This window comes from Scylla paramamosain, chromosome 19, assembly GCF_035594125.1.
Source record: "Scylla paramamosain isolate STU-SP2022 chromosome 19, ASM3559412v1, whole genome shotgun sequence".
In the NCBI taxonomy this organism is placed as follows: Eukaryota; Metazoa; Arthropoda; class Malacostraca; order Decapoda; family Portunidae; genus Scylla; species Scylla paramamosain.
The window spans coordinates 18,959,126-18,983,887 of record NC_087169.1 but is presented as its reverse complement, the minus strand read 5'-3'; the positions used below and the strand labels follow the sequence as shown (position 1 = coordinate 18,983,887).

Below are 24,762 nucleotides of genomic sequence, written 5' to 3'. Positions count from 1 at the left end.
CTCTCTCTCTCTCTCTCTCTCTCTCTCTGATCCAAGATGTCTGTGTTGCCTTTTTTTTCTTTCCTGCTTCTTGCCTATTATTTTTTTCTTCCTTTTCTTCCTTTTTCTTCTTTCGCAAAAAAAAAAAAACAGCCTGCAATTTTCTTAAGGCCAATTTACTTTATTACGTCATTCATCCTCATAAAGATATATATTATCTCTCTCTCTCTCTCTCTCTCTCTCTCTCTCTCTCTCTCTCTCTCTCTCTCTCTCTCTCTCTCTCTCTCTCTCTCTCTCTCTCTCTCTCTCATGCGTCTAGAGTTTCCTCTAATCTTTTTTCCTCCTCCTCCTCCTCCTCCTCCTAAACTATTTTCCTTTTCTCACATATCCTCTCCCTCTTTGATTTTTTCCATCCTTTCTTTCCTCCCTTTATTCACCCACTGAACTTTTTTTCCATTTTCTTGGTATTGGTTCTCATTCTTATTTCCCTCCCTTTTTTACTCATTTTTTTTATCGTATACCATTCACTTTTCATTTTTTTCCTGGCTTTCTTCCTTTCAATTCATCTATCTCTTGTCTCCTTTTTATTTCTTTTTTTTTTCATCTGTGTATAACTGTTACATTTTCCTTTCCTCTCTTACTCGTCTGAGCAGAGAGAGAGAGAGAGAGAGAGAGAGAGAGAGAGAGAGAGAGAGAGAGAGAGAGAGAGAGAGAAATTACGTCACTTACAAATGCAGATAATAAAGGAATAATTGTGTAATTAAATGTAGTAAATTAGAGAAAATATGAAGTAGGATTTAAAGAAAATTAACAACCAAAAAAATAAATAAACCTAAAAAAAAACACAAAAGAAAGAAGATAATAGAAAAAGAGAAGAAAAAGGAAGATGAAGTAAAGCAGAGAGAGAGAGAGAGAGAGAGAGAGAGAGAGAGAGAGAGAGAGAGAGAGAGAGAGAGAGAATGGGGGAGGAAAAAAAGTAAAGAGGCTTCAGTGAAAATTACTTTGGAGTGACAATATGGCGCCTCCACCTCCCCCACTCCTCCACATTGCACCGCACAATTTTCTCCTATTTTCCTCGTAATCTGGTGGAATGGAGGACGAAGACGAGGAGGAGGAGGAGGAGGAGGAGGAGGAGGAGGAGGAGGAGGAGGAGGAGGAGGAGGAGGAGTAGGGTAGACACAGGACATTTAGCTGCATAGGAGGAAGGATGGTAGAAAGAGGGAGTGAAAGTGAGAGAGGGAGAGAAAAATGGAGGTATTGAAATAGTTAGAAGAGGGAGATTGAAAACGCAAAACGGATTCCAGTAACGAAGTGGATCAGATGAAATGAAGGTGACGAATTACAGGTGACGGTTCGAAGAGTTGACAGTGACATGATAGTAAGCAAGTGAGACAGCAATATATATACAGCTTATTCATATGACTGATGTGTGCAGTGGTACAGACAGACAGACAGACAGACAGATAGACAGACAGACAGACAGACAGACAGACAGACAGACACAAAGACAGGCATTTATACTGACACTCATACGGGAATAGACATGAAGGCAGTTAGAGTCAGGCACACACACACACACACATGCATACACAGAGAGAGAAAGAGAAAGAGAGAGAGAGTCACATCATTTCATATTGGCCGTGAATAAAAGGAGGGACGGATTAATTAAAGAAAATGAACTGTAGAAAATTAAACAATAGAAACGTAAGGAAAGAAATTAAAAAAGAAACGAAGATTAACCAGAAAAAAAAGGAGACGAGAAAAGAAATAGAAGTTAAGACAAAGAAATGAGAGAGAGAGAGAGAGAGAGAGAGAGAGAGAGAGAGAGAGAGAGAGAGAGAGAGAGAGAGAGAGAGAGAGAGAGAGAGAGTAATCAAACTCTGCCTCAAACAATAGGCGTATAGATCATCGATAATAATTCAATCAAATTACCGCTAATTAAAAAAGGAAAGGGTTGAACTGAACTGAAATTTAATGACATTACAGCTCCTGATTACGAATAAATATTGCAACGTTGCCACACCTACAGCTTTAGGTAAGGATTGCAGCGCTGCCACGTCTGCTGACAGAGAGAGAGAGAGAGAGAGAGAGAGAGAGAGAGAGAGAGAGAGAGAGAGAGAGAGAGAGAGAGAGAGAGAGAGACAAAGGAGTAGAAAATATAGTGAGGTATAAAGATAGAACGTGATAAAAGAGGAAATGGAGGAGCCGATAAAGGTGTGATAAATACAGTTAAAAGAGGGAAAAGTGCTGATGCTGAGGGGGAAGGAGAAAGAGAGAGAGAGAGAGAGAGAGAGAGAGAGAGAGAGAGAGAGAGAGAGAGAGAGAGAGAGAGAGAGAGAGAGAGAGAGTAAACACTTGTAGGAGAAAAAACAGTAAAACATAAATGTCTAGTTTTTTAAGAAGGAAGAAGAGGAAAACAAATACCTGGAAATTCTAGAGAAGAGAAGAGAAGAGAGAGGAGTGACTGAAAATAGAACAAGACAAAACTAGGCGGAAAAGTTAATTAAAAGAACATAAACAAAAAAAAACAAACTCTGTAGGAAGAAGCGAAATGATTTACTGCTGGAAGACTAAAAGGAGGAAAAGGAGGAGAAAGAGAGAAAGAGAAGAAATGGAGAAATAAAGGATAAAATAAAAAAAAAAACCGCCTGAAGGTAATAGAGTCAGGGTGGAGAATTCAAGAAGGAAAGAAAGGAAGAAAAGAACAGGAAACTGGGGAGAAGGAGAGGAAGAGCTTGGAGGAAAAAAATAGAGGGGGAGAGAGAAGGGGAGAGCAGGAACAGAGGAAAACAAGGTAGTGTCAGGTACAAAAACAGAGAGAGAGAGAGAGAGAGAGAGAGAGAGAGAGAGAGAGAGAGAGAGAGAGAGAGAGAGAGAGAGAGAATACGTACAACTAAAGAAGCACGAGAAACAAGACGGCAGAGAGAGAGAGAGAGAGAGAGAGAGAGAGAGAGAGAGAGAGAGAGAGAGAGAGAGAGAGAGAGAGAGAGAGAGAGAGAGATACGTACAACTAAAGAAGCACGAGAAACAAGACGGCAGAGAGAGAGAGAGAGAGAGAGAGAGAGAGAGAGAGAGAGAGAGAGAGAGAGAGAGAGAGAGAGAGAGAGAGAGAGAGAGTGCACAGGTAAGCCGCTACACCTGACAATTGGGTTTCAGAAGTTAATTTCCTGGGACAGGTGGGAACCCCGGGAGGAGGGCAAGCAGGTGTCATCGAAAATCTATATTGGAGCAGAAAATTTTTGACTTTTCATGATAGCCGCCTCGGAAAGTGAGAATAAAAATATCTTGAACGTCTTCCTTGAAAAAAAAAGAGAAAAACTGATTGCTTGTGAAAAATTATCCTTGTCTTCGGTGCCTTGCAAGTGTTTTTATTTTATTTTCCTTTTTTTTTTCCTTGAAAGGGAGAACGTGTGTCTTCGTTTCTGTCTTTGTGTTGCCACCGAGTTTTATTCCGTATTCTTTTATTCATTTCTTCTATGTCGTTTATCTCCTTCCTTCGTTCTTGTCTTCCTCACAACACCACTCTTATCACACACACACACACACACACACACACACACACACACACACACACACACACACACACACACACACACACACACAGCACAAAGGGAATCAGGTGACCCACGTTCCTCGTAATTCTCAAGTGCTGCTTCTCCCTCGAGGTAAGAAGGAGGAGGAAAAGGAGGTGGAGCAGAAGAAACACGAGGAGGAAAAGTAAGTGGAAGAGATGCAGGAGAAGGAGAAGAGTGGAAATTGCAAGATGCGTGGACATAAAAAAAAAAAAGTAATATTTTCCTCTGCATATATTCAACAGTATACCCTTGACTCGAAGCAAAGAGAAGATATTAAAGTGGCAGCGCGAAGTCCTTTGAATCACTCGAGTACAGAAGTGTGTCGGAATGAAATGAAAGCAAGAGTGAAAGACAGAGAGCAAGAAACAGAGGAGGCGAGGATACTGTAAACAAGAGACGGGGGGAAAAAAACGTTTTAGTGTGAAGCAACGTTTCTTCACTTATTACTGTGTTTTCTTTGGCGCAACGTTTGTTTTCCCATCGCGGAGCAGGTGGAGGAGAAGGAGGAGGAGGAGGAGGAGGAGGAGGAGGGAGGAAAGTAGAGCACAGGAGGGATGTAGGGAAGTACAGTAAAGGAGGAAGCAATATTAAACAATTGAAAGTTACTCGTTAAAAGGTAATGAGATGAAAAAGAGATAAAAAGGCCATTCGGGGACAGAGAGAGAGAGAGAGAGAGAGAGAGAGAGAGAGAGAGAGAGAGAGAGAGAGAGAGAGAGAGAGAGAGAGAGAGATTCGCACACGGTGGTACTAACGCTTCTCATGATTGTATATTTAGCCAGGTAACACTTGCCCACCTGTGATATCTCTCCCTTCCTCCTCCTCCTCCTCCTCCTCCTCCTCCTCCTCCTCCTCCTCCTCCTCCTCTAATATGTCGTCTCCGGGCAGCGTAATTACAAGGTTAAAGCGAGGGAGCAAGATTTAATTTAATTTATCAGTAGGACATGCAAAACAGTTTCATGTTTTCAGCGTCTCTCTCTCTCTCTCTCTCTCTCTCTCTCTCTCTCTCTCTCTCTCTCTCTCTCTCTCTCTCTCTCTCTCTCATTTGCTGGTAGCGTCAGCGCGCGTGATGAAATGGGACAGGTGTAGACAAGAGAGAGAGAGAGAGAGAGAGAGAGAGAGAGAGAGAGAGAGAGAGAGAGAGAGAGAGAGAGAGAGAGAGAGAGAGAGAGAGAGAGAGAGAGAGAGAGAGAGAGAGAGAGAGAGAGAGAGAGAGAGGAAATACTTGAGAAGAAAGGAAGTTGCTGCGTTCCTGCACACATTTAAGTGAACAGCGATGCGAAAATATCTCCATGAAAGGAGAGAGAGAGAGAGAGAGAGAGAGAGAGAGAGAGAGAGAGAGAGAGAGAGAGAGAGAGAGAGAGAGAGAGAGAGAGAGATTGTGGCGTGCCTCATCTTCATCCTCTGTCCTCTCATGGCGCCCTCACTCTTCCCTCCCCTCGCGCTTGTGCACCCTCACGTCTTCTCCCCTCACATTATCCCCTCATTTACACCAACCCCCCTTTCCTCCTCCTCCTCCTCCTCCTCCTCCCCCTCGTGCTGTGATTCTTTCTCCTAATACACCAGCCTGAACACGCCTCACCCTCGCTCCCTTGTTCTCTCCCTCCTCCCCCTCCTCTCCCTCTCTGCTTAGCCCAGTGCCTGCCAGCGTGAGGGATGCCAGACAGTGTACCTCGGGCAGGCGAAGGGCACAGTGCCACGTTGCGTCGCCTCAAGCCCCTTTCCTCCCCGCGTGGCTTCGTCTGCGTCAGGAAAAATCGTGATAAAGATCATTTCAAGTGGCGTGTGATTAATTAGTGATTTGTGAAGTGTTTTGTGTTTATCTTTTTTTTTTCTTTTTTTTGTGGTGTGGTTAAAGAAAAATTGAGGAAAAAAGGAGGGAAAATTTGCGTCTGTGTGGTTTTTGGTGGTGATGTTATCGTTAGTAGTGTTTGTGGTGATGGTGGTTGTGATGGTGGTTGTGGTGGTGTTAAAGGTTTCTTAGCGTCTGTTTATTTAAGTTTCCACGCAATTTCCGTTTTCTTTTTTTCATTTTCCTGGTGCAACTTGTCTTTGGTCCCCTCTTGCACCACCACCTTTTTTTTTCTTCTTTGCTTTCCTTTTCTTCACGTTCCTCCTCCTCCCTCTCCAACTCCTCCGCCAGTGCCACTGATGTAGAAAAACGCTTGAACAAGAAAATAACAATAACAAAAAGACCACAGTGATCACCTCAGCCCCCTCCCCTTTCTTCTCTTCCTCTTCCTTCTCCTCATTCTCCTCTTCCTCCTTCCTTACAGTTCCCTTTACTCTTCTCGTCTTTTCGAACGTAACTAGAAATTCTTGTGTATTTTGAACCTCCACCCTTTTTTTTTATTTTTTAGTCTTGTTTTTCTACCTTTGTGGTCCACTTTGGTGCTTAAATTGCAACCACCCAACACACACAGAGTATTATTGTGTGTGTGTGTGTGTGTGTGTGTGTGTGTGTGTGTGTGTGTGTGTGTGTGTGTGTGTGTGTGTGTGTGTGTACTGGATTGTAAGTGAAGTGAAGGAGTAGCAGCGCAGTTCATCTTTAATCTTTCTTCTCAACCCTCTCCCCCCCCCTCAAAGTAGTCACAGTTCCAGATTAAAGCTGTGATCTGTTTCAAACATAGGCTCCTGGTTGAGGTGGTGACGGTAGTGGTGGTGGTGGTGGTGGTGGTGGTGGTGGTGGTTGTAGTAGAAGTAGTAGTAATTATGGTAGTAATAGGACGAGGACGAAATGGTACTGGCAATATTGTGTAATTGAAGTGATAATAGTGTCAGTAATGGTAGTAGTAATGGTAGTTATTGTCGCTGCTTTATTAGTAATGGTAGGACGAGGAAAACAGGGATGACAAGTAGTAATAGTAGTAGTAGTAATAATAACAGTAATAGCAATAGTAGTAGCAAGTTCTAATAGTTGTAATACAAATTTATACAATAAAAGTGATAGTAATTCTGGTGGTGATGGTGATGAACAAGCACAACCAGGGTGATGATGAGGGTGATGATGCGTGATGGCCGCGTAATGGTGGTGACGATTTACGGTTAGTGTTATGTGAGTCGTTCTGGTGATGACGTGTGATGAGTGAACTGGTGTAGGCATGTAATTCGCTTTGCTTTAAATGACTTTTTAGTGCTTTTAATTACCGTACATTGCCGCACGTGTTAGTCCATAAATTTCCTGGATTTTTTTTCATACCGTCCCCTGATTTTCAATACGCATCCAGTAATTCCTTTTTTTCCCCCAACACACATCGTAAATTAACATAAAGTTGCATCCAGCAGGAAATACACAGGAGTGACATTTACATAAACACATTTAAATACTTTACACTCGTGCTTTTACTGACCTCATAAACACAGCTATTACCGGATAACTACTTGTACTCCTTTCATAAAACACCAGGCATCTCTCCCTTCCCCCTCCATCATGGTTCTGAAAATCCATAGCAACTGTTCGTCCCTTCATTACTCTTGCTACCGAAATGACACAGCAAATCACAACCCTCTCTACCATTAATAACGTAAAGGTGAGCAACGCTAGTGAGTTTACCTGTGAGTTTACCTGTGAGGGAAGAGATGCAGGTAATGAGGAGGAAAGTTTATTAATTGCTGCTCTGATGAGTGTGAGGAGAAGGGAAGAGAGGAGTGAGTGAGAAAGAGAGAGAGAGAGAGGTGATGGAGGGACAGACGAGTGAGAGAGCAACTAGGCGAGGGAGAGGGAGGAATAAGAGGATGTCAGAGAAGTGAGGGATGAAAAAGAACGGCGAAAGAATGGAATTGGAGGGTGAGGGGTGAGAGTGGCTGGAAAGGGAGAGGAGAAAGGAAGGGAGAGGAAGGAAGGGAAGTGTTGAGAGGTAGTAAGAGATTAGATGGACGAAGAAAAGGGAGGGAAAGAGAGCGTGAGTGAAGGGATGGGGGAGAGAGAGAGAGAGAGAGAGAGAGAGAGAGAGAGAGAGAGAGAGAGAGAGAGAGAGAGAGAGAGAGAGAGAGAAAGACTAAACGAAACGAATAGGTTTGTGGATAGGAAAGGAAATAAAGGGAAAGAGAAAGAGAAATACAAAGGAAATTAAAGAAAGGAAAATTATAGAAAAGAAACAGAGAGAGAGAGAGAGAAAGAGAGAGAGAGAGAGAGAGAGAGAGAGTAAAGGAACGCCAATAGGATACATATATGGAAGATAGAAAACAATGAAATAAGAGAACAGAAAGGTAATAAAGAAACAAACAAAAAAAAGTAACAATGGTATATAGGCAGACAGAAAGCAGTAGAAGGAGAGAACAAAGAGAATAAAGGAAGAGACAGAAAAAAGGGTGAGCGAGGCGTTAGGTAGTGATGAGGGATCAGCTGACAACGAGTGCAGTGACCCGTGTTTCCTCATTAAGAGACGACATTAATGTGCTGGAAAATATATCACATGAAAGAGAGAGGAAGGGAGAGGAAGGGAGAGGAGGGGAGAAGAGACACCAGGCGGCCCAACATCAGGGAATTGCTCTTTTTTCTCTCTCTTCCTCTCTTTCTCTTAACTTTTCTTCTCCCTTTCCTTCTCTTTCACTTTTCTCTCCTTCCTCTTGCCTCCGCCTCTCTCTGTTGTAAAGAAGAGAGCCACTGAGAATTTGAGGTTGTTATTTTCCGCTCCTTTATTCCTCATTCGGCGAAATGCAGCAAAATTTCTAGATTACGGTTTAGCTGTTTCATTCTTTTATACGAGAGAGAGAGAGAGAGAGAGAGAGAGAGAGAGAGAGAGAGAGAGAGAGAGAGAGAGAGAGAGAGAGAGAGACAGTAAATTTGAAGGGTTTTTGAGTTTCTTTATTTCTATTTTTCATTTCTTACTTTCTGAGACAAAGAAAAGAAATATCTCTTGCTATCAGGTTTTTTTTTTTTCTTTTTTCATCTTTCTTTATCACTCTTCTATTTGAAGTTCGATGCTAAAAGGTAATAACATTCTTTACAGCGCCTGGTCGAGTTGTCCCCTCTTTGATATGAGAGTGATTGAAAATACTAAAGATGGCTGTATTTTTCGCCCCATCAGTCAATTCAAAATATATTCAAAGTGATTTCTGTTTGTTCTTTGTGAGAGATGCCGCTGAAAATTTGTGGAGGCTCTGGAGGTGAAAAATCTGCACTTGTTCTTTCTTCTTCAGGCTAAAAAAAAAAAAAAAAAGGAAAAGGAAAAGAAAACTAAAGATTGTTGTTTTTTCGCCTCCTTATTCAAAAACAGGTTCAGGGTGTTGATCTTATTTTGTTCTTTGAGCGATGCCACTGGAAATGCCTGGAGGTTTTGAAGACAGCCTTGCACGTATTCTCTCCTTTTGATGCTCAGGGAGAAAACACGAAATCATATTGCACTTTTCCCTTTATTTCTCAGGTTTAGATATTAGAGGCTGTGATGCCGAGGGTTCTGTCCTTTACCTTCTCGGAGAGGGAGAGGAGAGAGAGAGTGAAGTGAGCGGTGAGAGTCCTTCCTTCATCTCAAACTGCTGCTCGACTTTGAGTTTGATCCTCTTGACGTCTTGCGTTTGTGACAAAAATTGAGTGCGCGTGACAAACTACGTTGAGTTTGTGAAAGAAAACGGGAGTAAGGGAAGGAGGATAACAAAGCAGGGATCATGGCTACAGTTCGTGAAGTAATATGGTGAAAAGGAAGAGGAGGAGGAGAAGGAGGAAGAGGATGATGATGCTTTGTGAGTGAGAAGCGGGAGTGTCTTCAAGGGTAATCAAGATGAGCTCACTAAAAAGTTTCTTCACTCTCAAGAGGTCCACGCATTCGAAAATGTAAGTGTGTGTGTGTGTGTGTGTGTGTGTGTGTGTGTGTGTGTGTGTGTGTGTGTGTGTGTGTGTGTGTGTGTGTGTGTGTATGTTTGCGTGAGCTCCAAGTTACGTAGAAGTCAGGCGTGACCATTCTAATTAGTGATACCCAACTTTGAGAGAGAGAGAGAGAGAGAGAGAGAGAGAGAGAGAGAGAGAGAGAGAGAGAGAGAGAGAGAGAGAGAGAGAGAGAGAGAATCCCAGGTGTACATTATTAGCTTACTTGCCGTGGGTGTCACTGGAATGAGTAAATTACATTCTTAATTGGGCGCGAGATGGAGGAGGGGGCGCTGCTAGGCCTAATCGGAAGGAACTCCTGAAGGTGGGCAGCTGACGGGGGTCGTTCACAGGTGCGTAATGGCCGCTCAGGTGTGCAATTAGCGGTGTTTTGTCTGTAATTAATGTCGTACCTTACCTGTCCCTCACCTGTGGAAGCCATTAGTTAGGTAATTACCTTATTTGATCTATTTAATTACCTCTATTGTTATTTTTTTATAATTATTAGATCTAATTACCTGCATCGTTATTTTTGTTTCATTTATTATTGTTTTTGTCACCCAGCGATTCACTTTTCTTTTCCCCCTCAAGTGATCGCAAAATTTTTTTTTTTTTTACCCCCACTTTTATCTCGTTTTCTTTTCCGTGGTCCTAAAAGGCAGTCTGCACTATTTTCTTTACGAGGTTTTGGGTCGGCGTGTTTGTGACCGTTTTACAGGCGCCGGGGGGAGGAGGAGGGAGGAGGAAGGGGCGAAAGAAGGAAAAAGAGCTCGGCGGATGAAGAAATGAGAAGACGGAAAGGGACATGAAAAAGAAGGGAAAGGAGTAGGATATAACTCTCTCTCTCTCTCTCTCTCTCTCTCTCTCTCTCTCTCTCTCTCTCTCTCTCTCTCTCTCTCTCTCTCTCTCTCTCTCTCTCTCTCTCTCTCTCTCTCTCTCTCTCTCTCTCTCTCTCTCGTAAATGGTGCTCTAATGCTAAGTAAATAAGAAATTTATGTATCCTCTTTTGAGGATATAAGGCGGAGGGGAAGAGGAAAGGGAAGGAAAACATGGAGGGAAAATTAATGCAAATGTAAGTGAAGGAAAACGAAGGGAAAGAGAAGGAACGCTGATGATAAGACTCAACACCATGAAATTAGAAATAAGGGAATAGGGAAAGGATAAACAGAGAGAGAGAGAGAGAGAGAGAGAGAGAGAGAGAGAGAGAGATGAAACCAATCCAATCAGAAACGAAAAGTAAAAGGAGAAGCACGTAAAGCGTAGCAATTTTAAGACGAAGAAATTAGAAGGAAAAGTTTACCAAGAAAATTAAGAAAATACCAGAAATAAAGAAGGACGAGGAGGAGGAGAAGAAGAAAGAAAGAAAGAAAACGAAAGAGAAAAAGAAGAAAAAAAATTAGGAACAGGATAAATAAGAAAAGCAGAAGTTGGAGGAAGAGGGGAAAAGCTTACAAAACCCAATAGGAGGGGAATCTGAAGGTGTATAAGATTTTGGAATGGGATTAGATAGACCAGCGGGACCGAGAGGAGACCGAGCCCGTAAGCTGAAGATCCTACAGCATTATAAGAACCTAAAGCCGCCAGGACCCGCATCACACGTGCCTGCCTCTCCCCTCTGGCTCTTAACAATTATCCTATAGTGTGTTGTATATTTTGCATCCTCAGTTTTATAGGATCCCGTTGGTGTGGTGAATAAAAATGAGTTAGTCAGTCATTCCGGTTTTAAATTAGCTAACTTATATATATATTTTTTCTTTTTGTGTGTATTTAACGTTCCTTCTTTCAGTGACATGTTAAAAAAAAATAGACTCTTTCCTTCTGTTGTTTTGGTGAATGAAATTAAGTTAATCTGAAACTAAACGTGCTAAACTCCTTTTGTTCTTTAATTCTCCCTTCTCTCCTTAATATGTTAAAGGAAAAAAGCCATTTAATCCCCTTCTCTCTTCAAGATCTTGTGGGAAACGAAAGGATTAAGGCAAGATGTGCATTTGTATATTAATAAGTAAATGGAGTGGGTGAAAAGGTGTGCATTAAGTCAGTCTCTCTCTCTCTCTCTCTCTCTCTCTCTCTCTCTCTCTCTCTCTCTCTCTCTCTCTCTCTCTCTCTCTCTCTCTCTCTCTCTCTCTCTCTCTCTCCTATACGCTTTTCTCTTCCTCTTTTTTTTTTCGGCTAGAGTTGGTGAGAATTTGGGTACTCGTTTTTTTTCACTTTCGTTTTTTTTTTTCCTCGCTCCCTCTCTTTTCGTTCGCATGTGTAGTACAGAATGTTTTGGCAGCTTTAAGAGTTCACATAACGGTAGTGCGTTTAGTTTTTATTGCATTGTTTTTTTGTTTTTTTGTGTGTGTGATTTTCTGTTCCGTGTGTGTGTGTGTGTGTGTGTGTGTGTGTGTGTGTGTGTGTGTTTTGTGTGTTTATTATATTGACTGTCAGGAGGATGGTCTTGTCCACGCCTCAATTAATCGCTCGCCGCCAGTGATATTCTAGGGAAATGTTGGAAAAATAATCATAATAATAATAACATAAAAAAAGAGTTCACATCCTGAATTTGATGGTCTCGACAAACTACGAATATTTTTGGCTCGGAACTGTCCTGCCTCTCTCTCTCTCTCTCTCTCTCTCTCTCTCTCTCTCTCTCTCTCTCTCTCTCTCTCTCTCTCTCTCTCTCTCTCTCTCTCTCTCTTTTTACGACGTGTCTGTTGCGTGTTTTTCGTGGCTATTTTTTTCTATTTTTTTGTTTATTCATGCATTCATTATTTCGCCTCCGGTATGAATATTATTGTATTTTGTGTACCTGGTTTGAATTTATTTATTCTTTTAATTTTATTCTGCTTGTATCTTGTTCGATTTTCTTTTTATTTTAATCTTGTTTCTTTACTTTTATTGTTCATTCATTATTTGATCTGCCACAAATCACGACAGAAAATAAGTGAAATAAATTAAAATGAAGGAAACAAACGAGGAATTGAACACAGGAACAGGAACTCAGTTAAGAAAAGACAAGAAAATAGTTTTGTCTTTTTTTTTCTTCTTCTTTATTCATTGCATATTTTTTCTTGTTTTTAATTTTATTTTCTTATTTTTTTTTTAAGTGCCTTGTATTTACTTAGTTAATACACTTCATGTACCTTCTTGAATGTACATTTTAGTTTCAATCTTTATTATTTATATTTTCCATTTCATCCCTTTAATATTGCTTTTTAATGAACTTGTATTATGTATTTACTATTTTGACTGATCCATTTACTGAACCTTCCCAGAGTGTTAACACAACATTTTATTCTGGGTCAGCATAGCAAGCCCGACTTGACCTATGTGAGATGCCAGGGCGTCTTTAAGTCTGACCTTACTTCCCGATATTAGGCCGATTCGGAGGAGAAGGAGAGGGAACCAGAGGTAGACAAGGAAGAAAGGAAGGAGGAGGAGGAAGAAGAGGAGGAGGATGGTTCATTGTTATCATGTGTGAGAATGTGAAGTGTGGCTACCAGAGAGAGAGAGAGAGAGAGAGAGAGAGAGAGAGAGAGAGAGAGAGAGAGAGAGAGAATAAGGCAAACTGACAGACAAGACAGGCTGAAACTAGAAACGTGTATGTGTGTGTGTGTGTGTGTGTGTGTGTGTGTGTGTGTGTGTGTGTGTGTGTGTGTGTGTGTGTGTGTGTGTGTGTGTGTGTTAAAACTAGTTCTTGTTTGAATATTTTTTGTTTATTTTATATGTGGATATTGACTGCGTTAGGAATTCACACGTGGATAACTTTTGCGCTGCGTGTCGTGAGTGGATGAGTGGATCACACCTGTGGATTTGACGTGATTATTACCCGTAACCCTTGTGTGTGTGTGTGTGTGTGTGTGTGTGTGTGTGTGTGTGTGTGTGTGTGTGTGTGTGTGTGTGTGTGTGTGTGTGTGTGTGTGTGTGTGTGGAATTTAAAGCTAGAACGATTCGTACAATATTCATCAGATTTTGTTGTTGTTGAGGTGGAAAAAAGTAAACAAACATTTCACTTGTGCGATCCACCTGTCCCCTAGCAGCCAATCAGCAAGAGGGTGCAGAGAAAAACAGCCAATCAGTGACTAGATTTCCTTTCATTTTCTATCATTAAATCTCTGCACTTCAAGAAGGTAAATCAAATTTCATTTCATGAGGGAACCTCTTTTTCAAGGGACAGTCAAGAGCTCTTTTCCTTTGTTTTATATTTTTGTTTGTGTTTATCCTCTGTATTGTCATCCTGGTTATTTTTTACTTTTTTTATATATATAAGTGAAGGAGACTGGCTAAGGGTACAAAACAAAAAAAAAAAAACGTCATTTTGCCGCTCTTGAAAAAAAAAATGTCTACCAGAAAAGAGTACAAAAAATGTTGGCGAATTAAATTGTCATTTGTAGCTTTTTCTATTTTTTTTCTGAAAAGACTTATTTTCCACCGGCCAATTTTATTCTCTCTCTCTCTCAAGACCATTGTTCTAACAACTAACTATTTTTCAACTATGATTAAAGTGTAGTACGGTGGTCCACAGAACTATCCATTTTCCACAAGAGACGACGGTGCTAAAAGTGTGAATATTGTATGGTTGAGTGTGTCAGTAGCCCCTCGTGTGGGATTGCCTGGTATATAGATAGATTTTTTCCCCCTATCGGTACAATGCCCATCTCTTCACACGTCGCAGATTAGCACTTGCTATTATGTGTTGTGCTTTGTCTGGGCCGCCCTGTGTGAGATTCCAGGTCCGGTATATAGATAGATTTTCCAGCATCAGTACAACACCTATATACACGTTACAGGTTAGAATTACTCCTTGGGGTTATTTCATATTTCTGTATCCCAGTGCTTATCTCCGTCTCAGCACTGGCGACGTGACCTCCTCAGAGACCCAACTTTTAATCTAACTTTCCTTCTCGTCGCGGCCTGTGGAGGATCGCACGCCGCCCGAAGATCACATGCAAATATCCACTGTGTCCCAATTCCCACGTCACCTGGATCCTCTCGCGCGCCCAAAAGGATCCTAATTAATCAATCCGTCAAGTTTCTCACCTTTCCTTTTCATCCGATTCTCATTTTTTCCTTGGAATATCGTTAAATGGAAGGCTCGTTCTATTTTTTTTTTTTTTTTCTCTTTCGATGGTTCGCTTGCGCTTTTCTTCAATTTTCAGAGGAATGGCGTTAGATGAAAGGTTCGTTCAAGTTTTATTTACTTTTTTTTTCGTGCGTGTTTTAATTTAAACGCGACACATTCTTTTTCCTTCTCTTTTTTTTTTCTCTCTCTCTCAACGTTGAGGAGGCATTGTCAGGTTTTAATCATATTTATTCTTTTTTTTTTCTCCTCCAACAAGATTACCAAGGTTTTCTTTATAGAATTTGCTTTACATATCGTGAATTAGGAAATAAACTAAACAATAATACTTTGTGAGGCCGGCCTAGCAATATAACTTGTCCATTGATGTATTTGGAGACTTTACTGACATTGCCACAAAGAAAAAGGGAAGAGGAAAAGAAAGTAAGGAAAAACAAAAGAAAAACTTGATGACTTAAATCTGGATATAAAAATGGCACAGAATCTTTGCAAGTTGTCGGAGTTTTCAGGAACGTAAACTAAAGAATGGACACTGAAACAAAAAAAAAAAAAAGTGAAAATATCTTTTTCAACTCGAAGCAAGGCTGATGAAGGGAAATGTGGAGATTCAAACGCGTTGGCAGCTTTATGCGTGTTTCATTTTTTTTTTTTATGCAGGCAAAATAATGAAGTGCTGCTTGGAATAAAAAGAAAGAACAGAAAGAAAAAAGAAAAAAGAAAAAATTTTACATGAATAGATGAATATGCATTTGTTTGGAGTAAAGAATTATTGTTAAAAAAGAAAGAAAAAAATACTTCGCGCAGTTTCAAACACACACACACACACACACACACACACACACACACACACACACACACACACACACACACACACACACACAGAGGACGGAACGGGAAATGAAATACCGAGCGACGTTTCCGTTTAGATCAATTGAAGGAGCTCATGGGTCACCGGTGGCTTGGAATAGTAAAGAGGTGCCTGTGTTGTGTCGCTAAAGTATTTGACGTGCGTGTTCCATTACTCTTATTGGGCAGGAAGAAGGTACGGTGTCATATTAACACGCTGTCGGAAATGTGGCTGGGAGAAAGACGGAGAGGCAGTGAGAGAGTGAGGAGAATAGGAAAGCTGAGTTGACAGGAACGAGGGACGAGTAGAGAGGGAGGGTGTACAGGAGGGTGACTGGGGACGTGGTTTGGGGCGGAGGGTGGAGCGGGGGTCTGTTGTGACGGAGGGAACGTAAATATTAGTGCGGGAGAGGGAGTTGTGGGGTCCGTTCCATCATATTCCGCCGCTATTGAGTTTCGGTAATGAAGTAAAACACGGGACGCAGTACTGGCGAACACACTGCGTTAGATAAACCCGGAAAAAAGGTGGAAAAAATAATAGCATGAAAATATTTTGCCGGTTATTTTGTAGTTTACTTTCTATGGAATGTCATTAATCCTTTCATTGACACATTGGAATATAATAATGATGGATTTAACTCTCACGACTGGTCAGTTAGTTTACCCTCCAAACTATTTAATCTAGAACGCAGTTTTCAACTTTTTGAAGTATTTATCTGGTTAAGGTAAACCCATTTGTGTGCCAGATGTTTTTAGCTTTTTGGAATAAATGTTAAAAGCTTTTCGTCAACCAGGGACTGCTCAGCCTCACGCATAACAATCATGGCGGGCGTGAGGCGCAACACAGCACCGGAAACACAATACCCAAACTTATCCTTGAGGTCAGGCCTGGAGGGAAAGGCTGGTTAATTAGTGTTGTCTTACATCCGCTGGCCAGGACCAAAGAAACACCTGTTAATTAAACGTGTATGCTATCCCAGGAGTAAAAGCTAATTGGCATCATTTCTGCCTCCCGACACCTGGAGCATTAATTAACGCATCTTCAAATACAATACAAGACCTATTGATGATTTTCTTTGGAACATGAAAAAAAGAAACTAATTAGATAGTGTTGCACCTGCCTCGGAAAACACCTGTCAGGAAGAGAAGAGAAGGGAAATAGATGGTGTGTGTGTGTGTGTGTGTGTGTGTGTGTGTGTGTGTGTGTGTTTCCCTTCCCGTACCCTGTCCCTGGATGGCTCACCTGTAGACTCAAAAGGGATTAGTCTACGTCACACCTGAGTCCCCGGAGCAGGTTGGGATGAGCGTTGTGTTGCCGGCATTGTACCTGCTTCCCGGCTGCCACTTGTGATATTAATGTGCGTCTCCTTTCTTTGCAGCCATGCCAGCCAGACGTCCTCCTGGCTGCCGCCCCTGGAGAACTGGGACAGCGGCGGCGTGGGTCTCCCCTATGGGTGGGAGACCGCCACAGATAAGGAGGGAAAGCAGTATTTTATCAAGTAAGTCTGGATTTTTGATAGAGATGATGTAGTTTTTTAACATGTTTATTGTTAGGATGCTGGAATAACGATACTCATTCACTATGTTCTCTATTTCTTCCTATTCTTCCTTATTTTTTTCTTCGTTTGTTTTTCTTTCTTCTTGATTTCTTGATTTTTGTAAGCTACTGGAACAACGATACTCATTTGTTGTGTTCTCAGTTTCTCTTCCTTTTTCCTTGTCTTTTTTTTTTCTTGTTTTCTTTATTCAGTGCAGGGCTACCTCTACGATAACAGTACAAAATACATAAGGGAACCTACAAGAAAACCAGTAGGCCTACACGCGGCAGTCCCTTTAGAAAAAAAAAACATACTTGTAACTGTCTATCATATGACAAATGCTTTATTTCATATTTTATTTAACTCACTTGTCTGGCTTTTTAATGTGTATTTTCTTGTCATCTGCTTTGTAATTACGTAATATTATGCAGTATTTTTCTTTTCTCTTTTTTTCGACATGATTAGTTGACTGATATTTTTAATCCTTTCATTTTTTTTTGTTTAATCATTTATTTTACTCCATAATTACAAGACTGCTCAATGGCTACAAATTACACTGCTCACATAAAAGAACAGAGCAACAGAATATGAAAATGGGAGGCCAGCTGATTGCCATTACGTTACCTGTATATAATGTTATTGCAACGCTTGTGTGTATGCTGGGTTCAATTGCACATCATTCTACACAATACCAATACTTGTCACGGTTTCCCAATTACGGTTGTAAAGGGTTTTATGTTGCATATATTCTTGTATTCCCGCCCTCCATCCACTACTTCACTGGTTCCCATCCTTCTTCATTACATAACTCGTTTGCTGACTACTTCAGGTTTGTGTCACCAACATCATCAAGCACAAGTACAGTAGTATATATCTATGATAAAATAACTTAAATTGCAATAAAGCTAATTTCAAAAATACATTAATGCAGCTGAGCAAGGTAACAATTTTTTTTTACCACATGTGTGAAGCACTCCGGCCAGCCGACGTGCCTCCCACCTCGTGCAATCACCACCTCGTCCACCGCCTGCCGATTATTCTGTTTGAGATGCGTCCGTTCTCCTCTTCGTTTTCTCTCACACCCACACTGCACAATCAATTACATTTTCACACACATACATACATGCGTACACACACACACACACACACACACACACACACACATCCATAACAGTATGAATTCTCAGCCGTCCATTGCCCACTCAAACTATTCAAAGGCAGGCTGGAATCCACTGCTTTAGGCTTCGTAGGAGTGGTACGAAAATAATAATAATGATTTGCTTTAAAAAGTTAAAGACTTTAAAAAAAAAGACCTTCCCCATTGATATGTGCTCTCTATATTAATATTTATTTTTTCTACTTTTCATTATTTAATTTATAATTTTAGGGGAAAATTTTTAATCACCAGAAAAAGAAATTATTTTGAAAAAAATGAAAAAAAAACTCAACTTTAAAATATTATTCAGGTAATTGGGATATGTTCCTTACTTAAAGAAGAACAATTTTACATGTGTTAGATACACTTTAGACTTCTCAGGAGTGGTGCAAAGACAATAATCCTATTTCATCTTAAAAAATAAAGTTAAGGTACTAAAAAATCGCGCCCTGTCGATTGATAATTACTCTTTCTATTAACATTTTTCTACTTTTCATGATTTGATCATTTGTAATATTAGAAAAAAATATTCTTTTTTTTTTTTACCTCCCGCCCACAACCTCTCTCTCTCTCTCTCTCTCTCTCTCTCTCTCTCTCTCTCTCTCTCTCTCTCTCTCTCTCTCTCTCTCTCTCTCTCTCTCTCTCTCTCTCTCTCTCTCTCTCTCTCTCTGTGTATCGTAATAATATTGTATATATGAAGTACATTAAGGATTTTTCAGCATTTGAATAGTGTAGGTAACTGGAGAGAGAGAGAGAGAGAGAGAGAGAGAGAGAGAGAGAGAGAGAGAGAGAGAGAGAGAGAGAGAGAGAGAGAGAGAGAGAGAGAGAGAGAGAGAGAGAGAGAGAGAGAGAGAGAGAGAGAGAGAGAGAGAGAGAGAGAGAGAGAGAGAGAGAGAGGTGGTGGTGGGTGGGAGGGAGGTAACCAGGCAACCAACACGGACAGGATACCACATTGTCACGTTACCATGGTGATCATGAAAGACGCCATATCTCTCTCTCTCTCTCTCTCTCTCTCTCTCTCTCTCTCTCTCTCTCTCTCTCTCTCTCTCTCTCTCTCTCTCTCTAAGAAAGGTTCATATGGACAGTGTTGAAGATGTTCACTTGATAACATTCACAACTTTGCGCGCGTGTCCCTGTCAGTCAGAAATGTTTATTGGCAATTTTTATCTTCCTTATTGTAAAGACATCCCGGATGGAATAGATGACCGTAGGATAGAGAGTTAAATAGACAGATGAATTTTTGGCATTTGAGACTGTCAAGATTATGGTAAAGCTGAATAAATGAGCGATTTTTTTTTTTTTTTTTTATTGTGCGATTGTTTTCTATTTTTTTTTTTTTAGCATTGGGATAAAAAAATTAAGATAGACTAGTGAATAGGTTACTTTTTACCATTATCCCATATCCCCCACTAGTTTCTTAACTAGTTATATTGCCTGGAAAATATAAAATTAACCTTTTAGTTTCTTCTCCATTTTTTTTTTTTTTTTTTTGTGTCCATGTAGACTTTTTTTTTTTTGGTGCTCTTAATGATTAACAAGATGACAATCGTAGCAGTGAAAGAGTTAACCTACCAAAGTTCTTGAGTTTGTATAGTAATTTCAATTTTATCTGTAAGCATGGCATTCACTGGACTCAGTAATCTTTCTTGTGACAGTAAGACATGAGTGTAGTAAAATTAACTTATCTCACTATTTCTTGCGAGTAACGTTTATCCTCATTTTGTACCCCGGGAATGTTGTTGCTTCCTCAAAGGCGCATGGATGACGGCCGGGGGGAGCATCGGGAGGAGCATTGCAGTGAAGGAAAATTACTCTCGCGTCCAGAATATTGGCAGGGAAAGTTTAGAGAAGTGAAAAGCAACGTTTGGTACATTTTCGATGACCCAATATCAAGAGTTATTCCTTCAGCTATTTCAGTCTCCCTTTTGCCTCCACATATTCTCTCTCTCTCTCTCTCTCTCTCTCTCTCTCTCTCTCTCTCTCTCTCTCTCTCTCTCTCTCTCTCTCTCTCTCTCTCTCTCTCTCTCTCTCTCTCTCTCTCTCTCTCTCTCTCTCTCTCTCACCTGCTGTTATCCTTCATTTCCCGCGCCTCACAAAAGCGACACCCTTACATTGAGTCCAAGTTTTTTTTATTTTTTTTTTCACCTTTGTACAGCTTCCCGTCACACCTGTCCATCTCCTCACCTGTCACATCCACTCACACCTTCCCACGCCACCTCATTCACCTGTCCCTTCCATACGCATTCAATCTTGTTATATTTCTGTCATGCCCTTCTGTCTTTATGATTTGTTATTTAATCCTGAGCTGTCTTTTTCCCTGTGATTTTCCCTGTCGTTCTCTCTATCCGCACCTGTTTTCCTCTTTTTACTTTGTTATGTATGCTTCATTTATTCCTCGTGTCCTCCATCCTTGTTTTATTGTCCTTTTCACTCTCTCCGTTTGTCTGTCTGTCTTTCTCTCTTTCTTTACTGTTCCTTTATTTCTTTATTTATTCTCTCTCTCTCTCTCTCTCTCTCTCTCTCTCTCTCTCTCTCTCTCTCTCTCTCTCTCTCTCTCTCTCTCTCTCTCTCTCTCTCTCGCACCTTTTTAACCCTTTCTTTCATTTTCTCAACATTTCTTGGTCATACTTTCTTTCATCAATGTTTAATTCATCATGTTTACTCACCTGTCGTATATTTTCCATTGCTTACCTATCCCTATTCTTCACTTACCAATGCTTCCTTACCCTTTACGCAACATTAAACCTCACCTTTGCCTTTCCCTCATCCCACGCGCCCCTTTCACCTCCTGACCGCTGCCTCTCTCCTCCCTCAGCCACCTGAACAAGACCACCACCTACGAGGACCCGCGGAAGGACTACCTGGACGAGCCCCCGCAGCCTCGCCATGTAGACCTCGTGAGGGACCCTGAGATGGGCTTCGGCTTCGTCGCTGGGTCTGAGAAACCTGTAATAGTAAGGTGAGTTTATCTGGTTAGTTTACGTAGTGACAGTAAGATGTGTGAGTTTACATGGTTAGTGTGTTCAGGTAAGGAGATTTACCTGTTGATAGAAAGGTGAGTAAATTTACCTGGTGGCAGTAATTTGAGTGACGGGTGTTCAGGTGAGGGAGTTTACCTGGCGAATGTGCTCAGGTGAATGACCTTACCTGGTTCTTGTGCTCTGATATGTGGCGTGTGTGGGTGTTGCTGTTCTTGTCGTGCGTCTTTGTGTGTTTGATGTTATGATGGTGTTGCGTCTTATACTGCTCTTATTATTGGGAGGAAAAGGAAGAGGATGAGGGAAAGGAGGACGAAGAGGAATAAACAGTAATAGTAATAGTAGTAGTAGTTGTTGTTGTAGTAGTAAAAAGAGGAGAAGGAGGAATAAATGAGTCAGTATAGTAGTAGGAATGAGGAGGAGGAATACGGGGGAGCAGATGGTGGTGGAGGACGAGAGGGAAAAGCTAATTGTAACATTATTCGTAGTAGTAGGAGAAAGGAAGTGGGGTGGTGGTAGAGGAGTAGAGAAAGAAGCGGTAGTATAAGTAGTGTTAGCAGCAGGAGGTAGAGGACGGGGAAGACAAGGTAGAGGAACATCATTAACAGCAGTGTATGCAATATGGTACCAGTGATACGGCATTGGAGTTTAATATTGCTTTTTAAAATTAATGACATGCGAAATAACTGAACTGAAATTAGAATCACATGCGTTACTTTTCATTTAATTAACAAAAAAGTACATTAGAATACAATATTTATCAGTTAACATTCACACTACCTCTCCTTATCGTTTCCCTTATTAGTACAGGTGATCCAATCCTCTAATAGATTAAAAAATTACTCAGGTCGTTTTATCAAATCCCCTGATGGTATTTACTGGCTTCAATAAATTTGTAATGAGTCTTCAAAAGTGTGTCTGGAGAATAGCGGGAGTGGTCTTAAGCCGCTTTATTGCCCCTCACGCCTTATTGAAGAGGATGCTGCGAGGTGGGTCTGCTGGTGTAAAAAATCGCCTTAACATTAATCACCTTTGTGTTAATTGGTATTAGAAGCGATGCAGGTGGTTCTTATGGTGCTCTCTCTCTCTCTCTCTCTCTCTCTCTCTCTCTCTCTCTCTCTCTCTCTCTCTCTCTCTCTCTCTCTCTCTCTCTCTCTCTCTCGTTATTCCATCTCCATTTTCTTTTATCCATATTACAATATTTTAAACCTGCATGCATTTTTTTCCGTCTTTTTTTCTCGCTGTATCCGGGTCTGCCTCACATTTTTTCCCTCTTTTATCTGTCATTATTTTTTTTTATGTTATTTGTTTATTCATTCGTTCTTTTTACTTTTTCACTTGTTTTAATTTTTTTTCTCTTGATATCTATATGTTATTATTATTTTCATTATGGTACCGCTTGTATAATAATAATAATAAAGGGGGATTTTGAGTTTTGTATAACGAGAGAAGAATCCTTTTACATGCGCTGCTAAAATTGTTGTGTCAGGTCGAGATGTGTACATGCGCTGTGTTACAATTATCTGGAATGTTAAAATATCTCCTCCCTTCCTATTATTTCCAGCAATTAAGAGTCTTTTTTTTTCTATCCTATGTACTGTAATAAAACATAAAAAGACGTAGAAGTTATATAAAAAAAAAAAAAAATCCGCTACCGTTTTATCATGTATATATCGAGAATTATTTGCTGCCTCTAGAAACATTTTTTTAAAGATTATGTTTTCATTTTTTTTTTTTTTTTTTTGAGTAATAGCCAATTTGCATTTCGTATATGGAGGAATGAGGTGTGTTGCATTTATTCATCCTCAGGAGCAGCGGTATTACATTCGGTATTTCGCGAAGGCTGCTGGTATTGTCTCCCGTGGATTAGTCTTATATGTCAGGGTACGATGCATGGAGGAATTTACCTTCTGTTATTTATTTACGTTGTTGATGTATTTATTCTTTGAGTGGTAAGCGGTCAGGTCAAGCGCACCAAAAGTATAAAAAAATAGAAAAAAAAAAAGAAAAAGAAAAGGGAAAAGGGAAAAAAGGAAAAGTCTCATTTATATTACTGCTGAAAAAAAATCTCGCCTTTAGTAACGATTCCAAATAAAAAAAAAAAGACAAAATTTAAAAAAAAGAACTCACCCACAATGCTTCACGCCCCACCCAAAAATGTTCATCTACTATGGTCTTCCCACAAAAAGATCTCCCTCGTAAAAGAAACTGCAGCATATCAAAATACACAGCTAGTTTAGTTCGCAGCCAGAAAAGATGCGCAGGGCGTATGAAAGGTCGTGCCATGCTGATATGAGACGCGGGGAAACACGAGAGCCAGTGTTGAAATGGTAGAGGCATGAAAGCTACGAGGCATTTAGGTAGAGTTTTGAGTCTTCTTAATTAAGTTTTGCCCCCCTTAGTTACATTCACATTTGCACAAGGGGTGTTCCCTACAGAGCTTAATTATTTTGATTAAATTTACACGGTGCATGGGGCAAGTTCTCTCGGTCTCATTAACTAAGTCAGCGTCACGCCTTTTGTGTACAGGTGTTTTGAAGTTCAATGTTTATAATTCAGCTTTTTTCTTGAAAAATTTTGATGTTTTACGTGTGTTGAAATCTAATTTGCGTAAAGTATCTAGGTATTGAAAGTCGAAAATCTACACTAGAATATTAGTCGAAAATCTACACAAGAATTTTTCAGTCGATTATTTTTTATTTATTTCCTTTTTTTCTAATTTTCTGTAATATGTTATTGAATATTTGGAATTTAATATTTCTCTCTCTCTCTCTCTCTCTCTCTCTCTCTCTCTCTCTCTCTCTCTCTCTCTCTCTCTCTCTCTCTCTCTCTCTCTCTCTCTCTCTCTCTCTCTCTCTCTCTCTCTCTCTCTCTCTCTCTCTCTCTCTCTCTCTCTCTCTCTCTCTCTCTCTCTGTGTGTGTGTGTATATATATATATATATATATATATATATATATATATATATATATATATATATATATATATATATATATATATATATATATACTCGTATATATATTTTTTTTTTATGGTTCTAATCAGTATTGTAAGTTGAATGTCTAGTCAAAGCCGGTGTGAGTAATTCAAGAGTCAAATCGAAGGTTCTCCCTTGAAATGTCTTGAGTTGATTCTCAAGTTGTCACCGCGAACGCTTTCCCTTAAAGTGTTGAATTAAAATGTCATCGGTGTTAGTGTTTGACTGACTGGCTGAATTTCTCCGTTTTCTTCACATATCACAGGACAAATTCTTCCCCCGATATATTTTTTCCATGAACCTTTTCCCTTCCTTGACATTTACTGTTTGTCTAGTTTATTTTTTTTTCTTGACGTTTTATTCTTATTCCTTAGCTTTGTCTGTTAGTCTCTCTCTCTCTCTCTCTCTCTCTCTCTCTCTCTCTCTCTCTCTCTCTCTCTCTCTCTCTCTCTCTCTCTCTCTCTCTCTCTCTCTCTCTCTCTCTCTCTGTTATTCCTCTTTATCCTTGTTCCCTGGAAAGTTAAAGTGATGGCAGCAATAATAATAATAATAATAACCACTGTAGTAATCATAATCGTGATAAAGACCACAATCACACATTTAGTAATTCCACCCCGCCATCCATTGAGAGCTAAGCCGCCGCGTTGCAAGCCCTCTCAGACCACCGGCATTCAGGAACACCAACAAAAAAGAGGGATCATCGCCCGCATGTAACAAGCTCCCGCCTCGCATTCACGAACAAACGAACTGCACTGCGCCATAATTCACGCGGCTTGCAACATACACTGCCCGCCCACTCTTCTCTTCTCGCTCTCTCTCTCTCTCTCTTTTTTTTTTCTTATTTTTATCCCCC

At 40.4% G+C, this 24,762-nt stretch overlaps 1 protein-coding gene across 7 annotated transcripts in view; it reads left to right on the top strand.

Annotated features, from left to right (window-relative positions):
- LOC135109831 (uncharacterized) overlaps window positions 1-24,762 on the top strand; it is a 264,130-nt gene that overhangs the window by 86,283 nt on the left and 153,085 nt on the right. For 5 of the 7 annotated variants that reach the window (XM_064021548.1, XM_064021551.1, XM_064021549.1 and 2 more), the window contains exons 3-4: window positions 16,642-16,761; window positions 20,772-20,915. In XM_064021548.1, coding sequence (XP_063877618.1) covers window positions 16,642-16,761; window positions 20,772-20,915 — 264 coding nt within the window. Of the gene's footprint in view, window positions 1-5,222; window positions 5,355-8,917; window positions 9,325-16,641; window positions 16,762-20,771; window positions 20,916-24,762 lie in introns of those variants that run through there. The other 2 variants (XM_064021553.1, XM_064021552.1) reach the window with 2 other exon arrangements.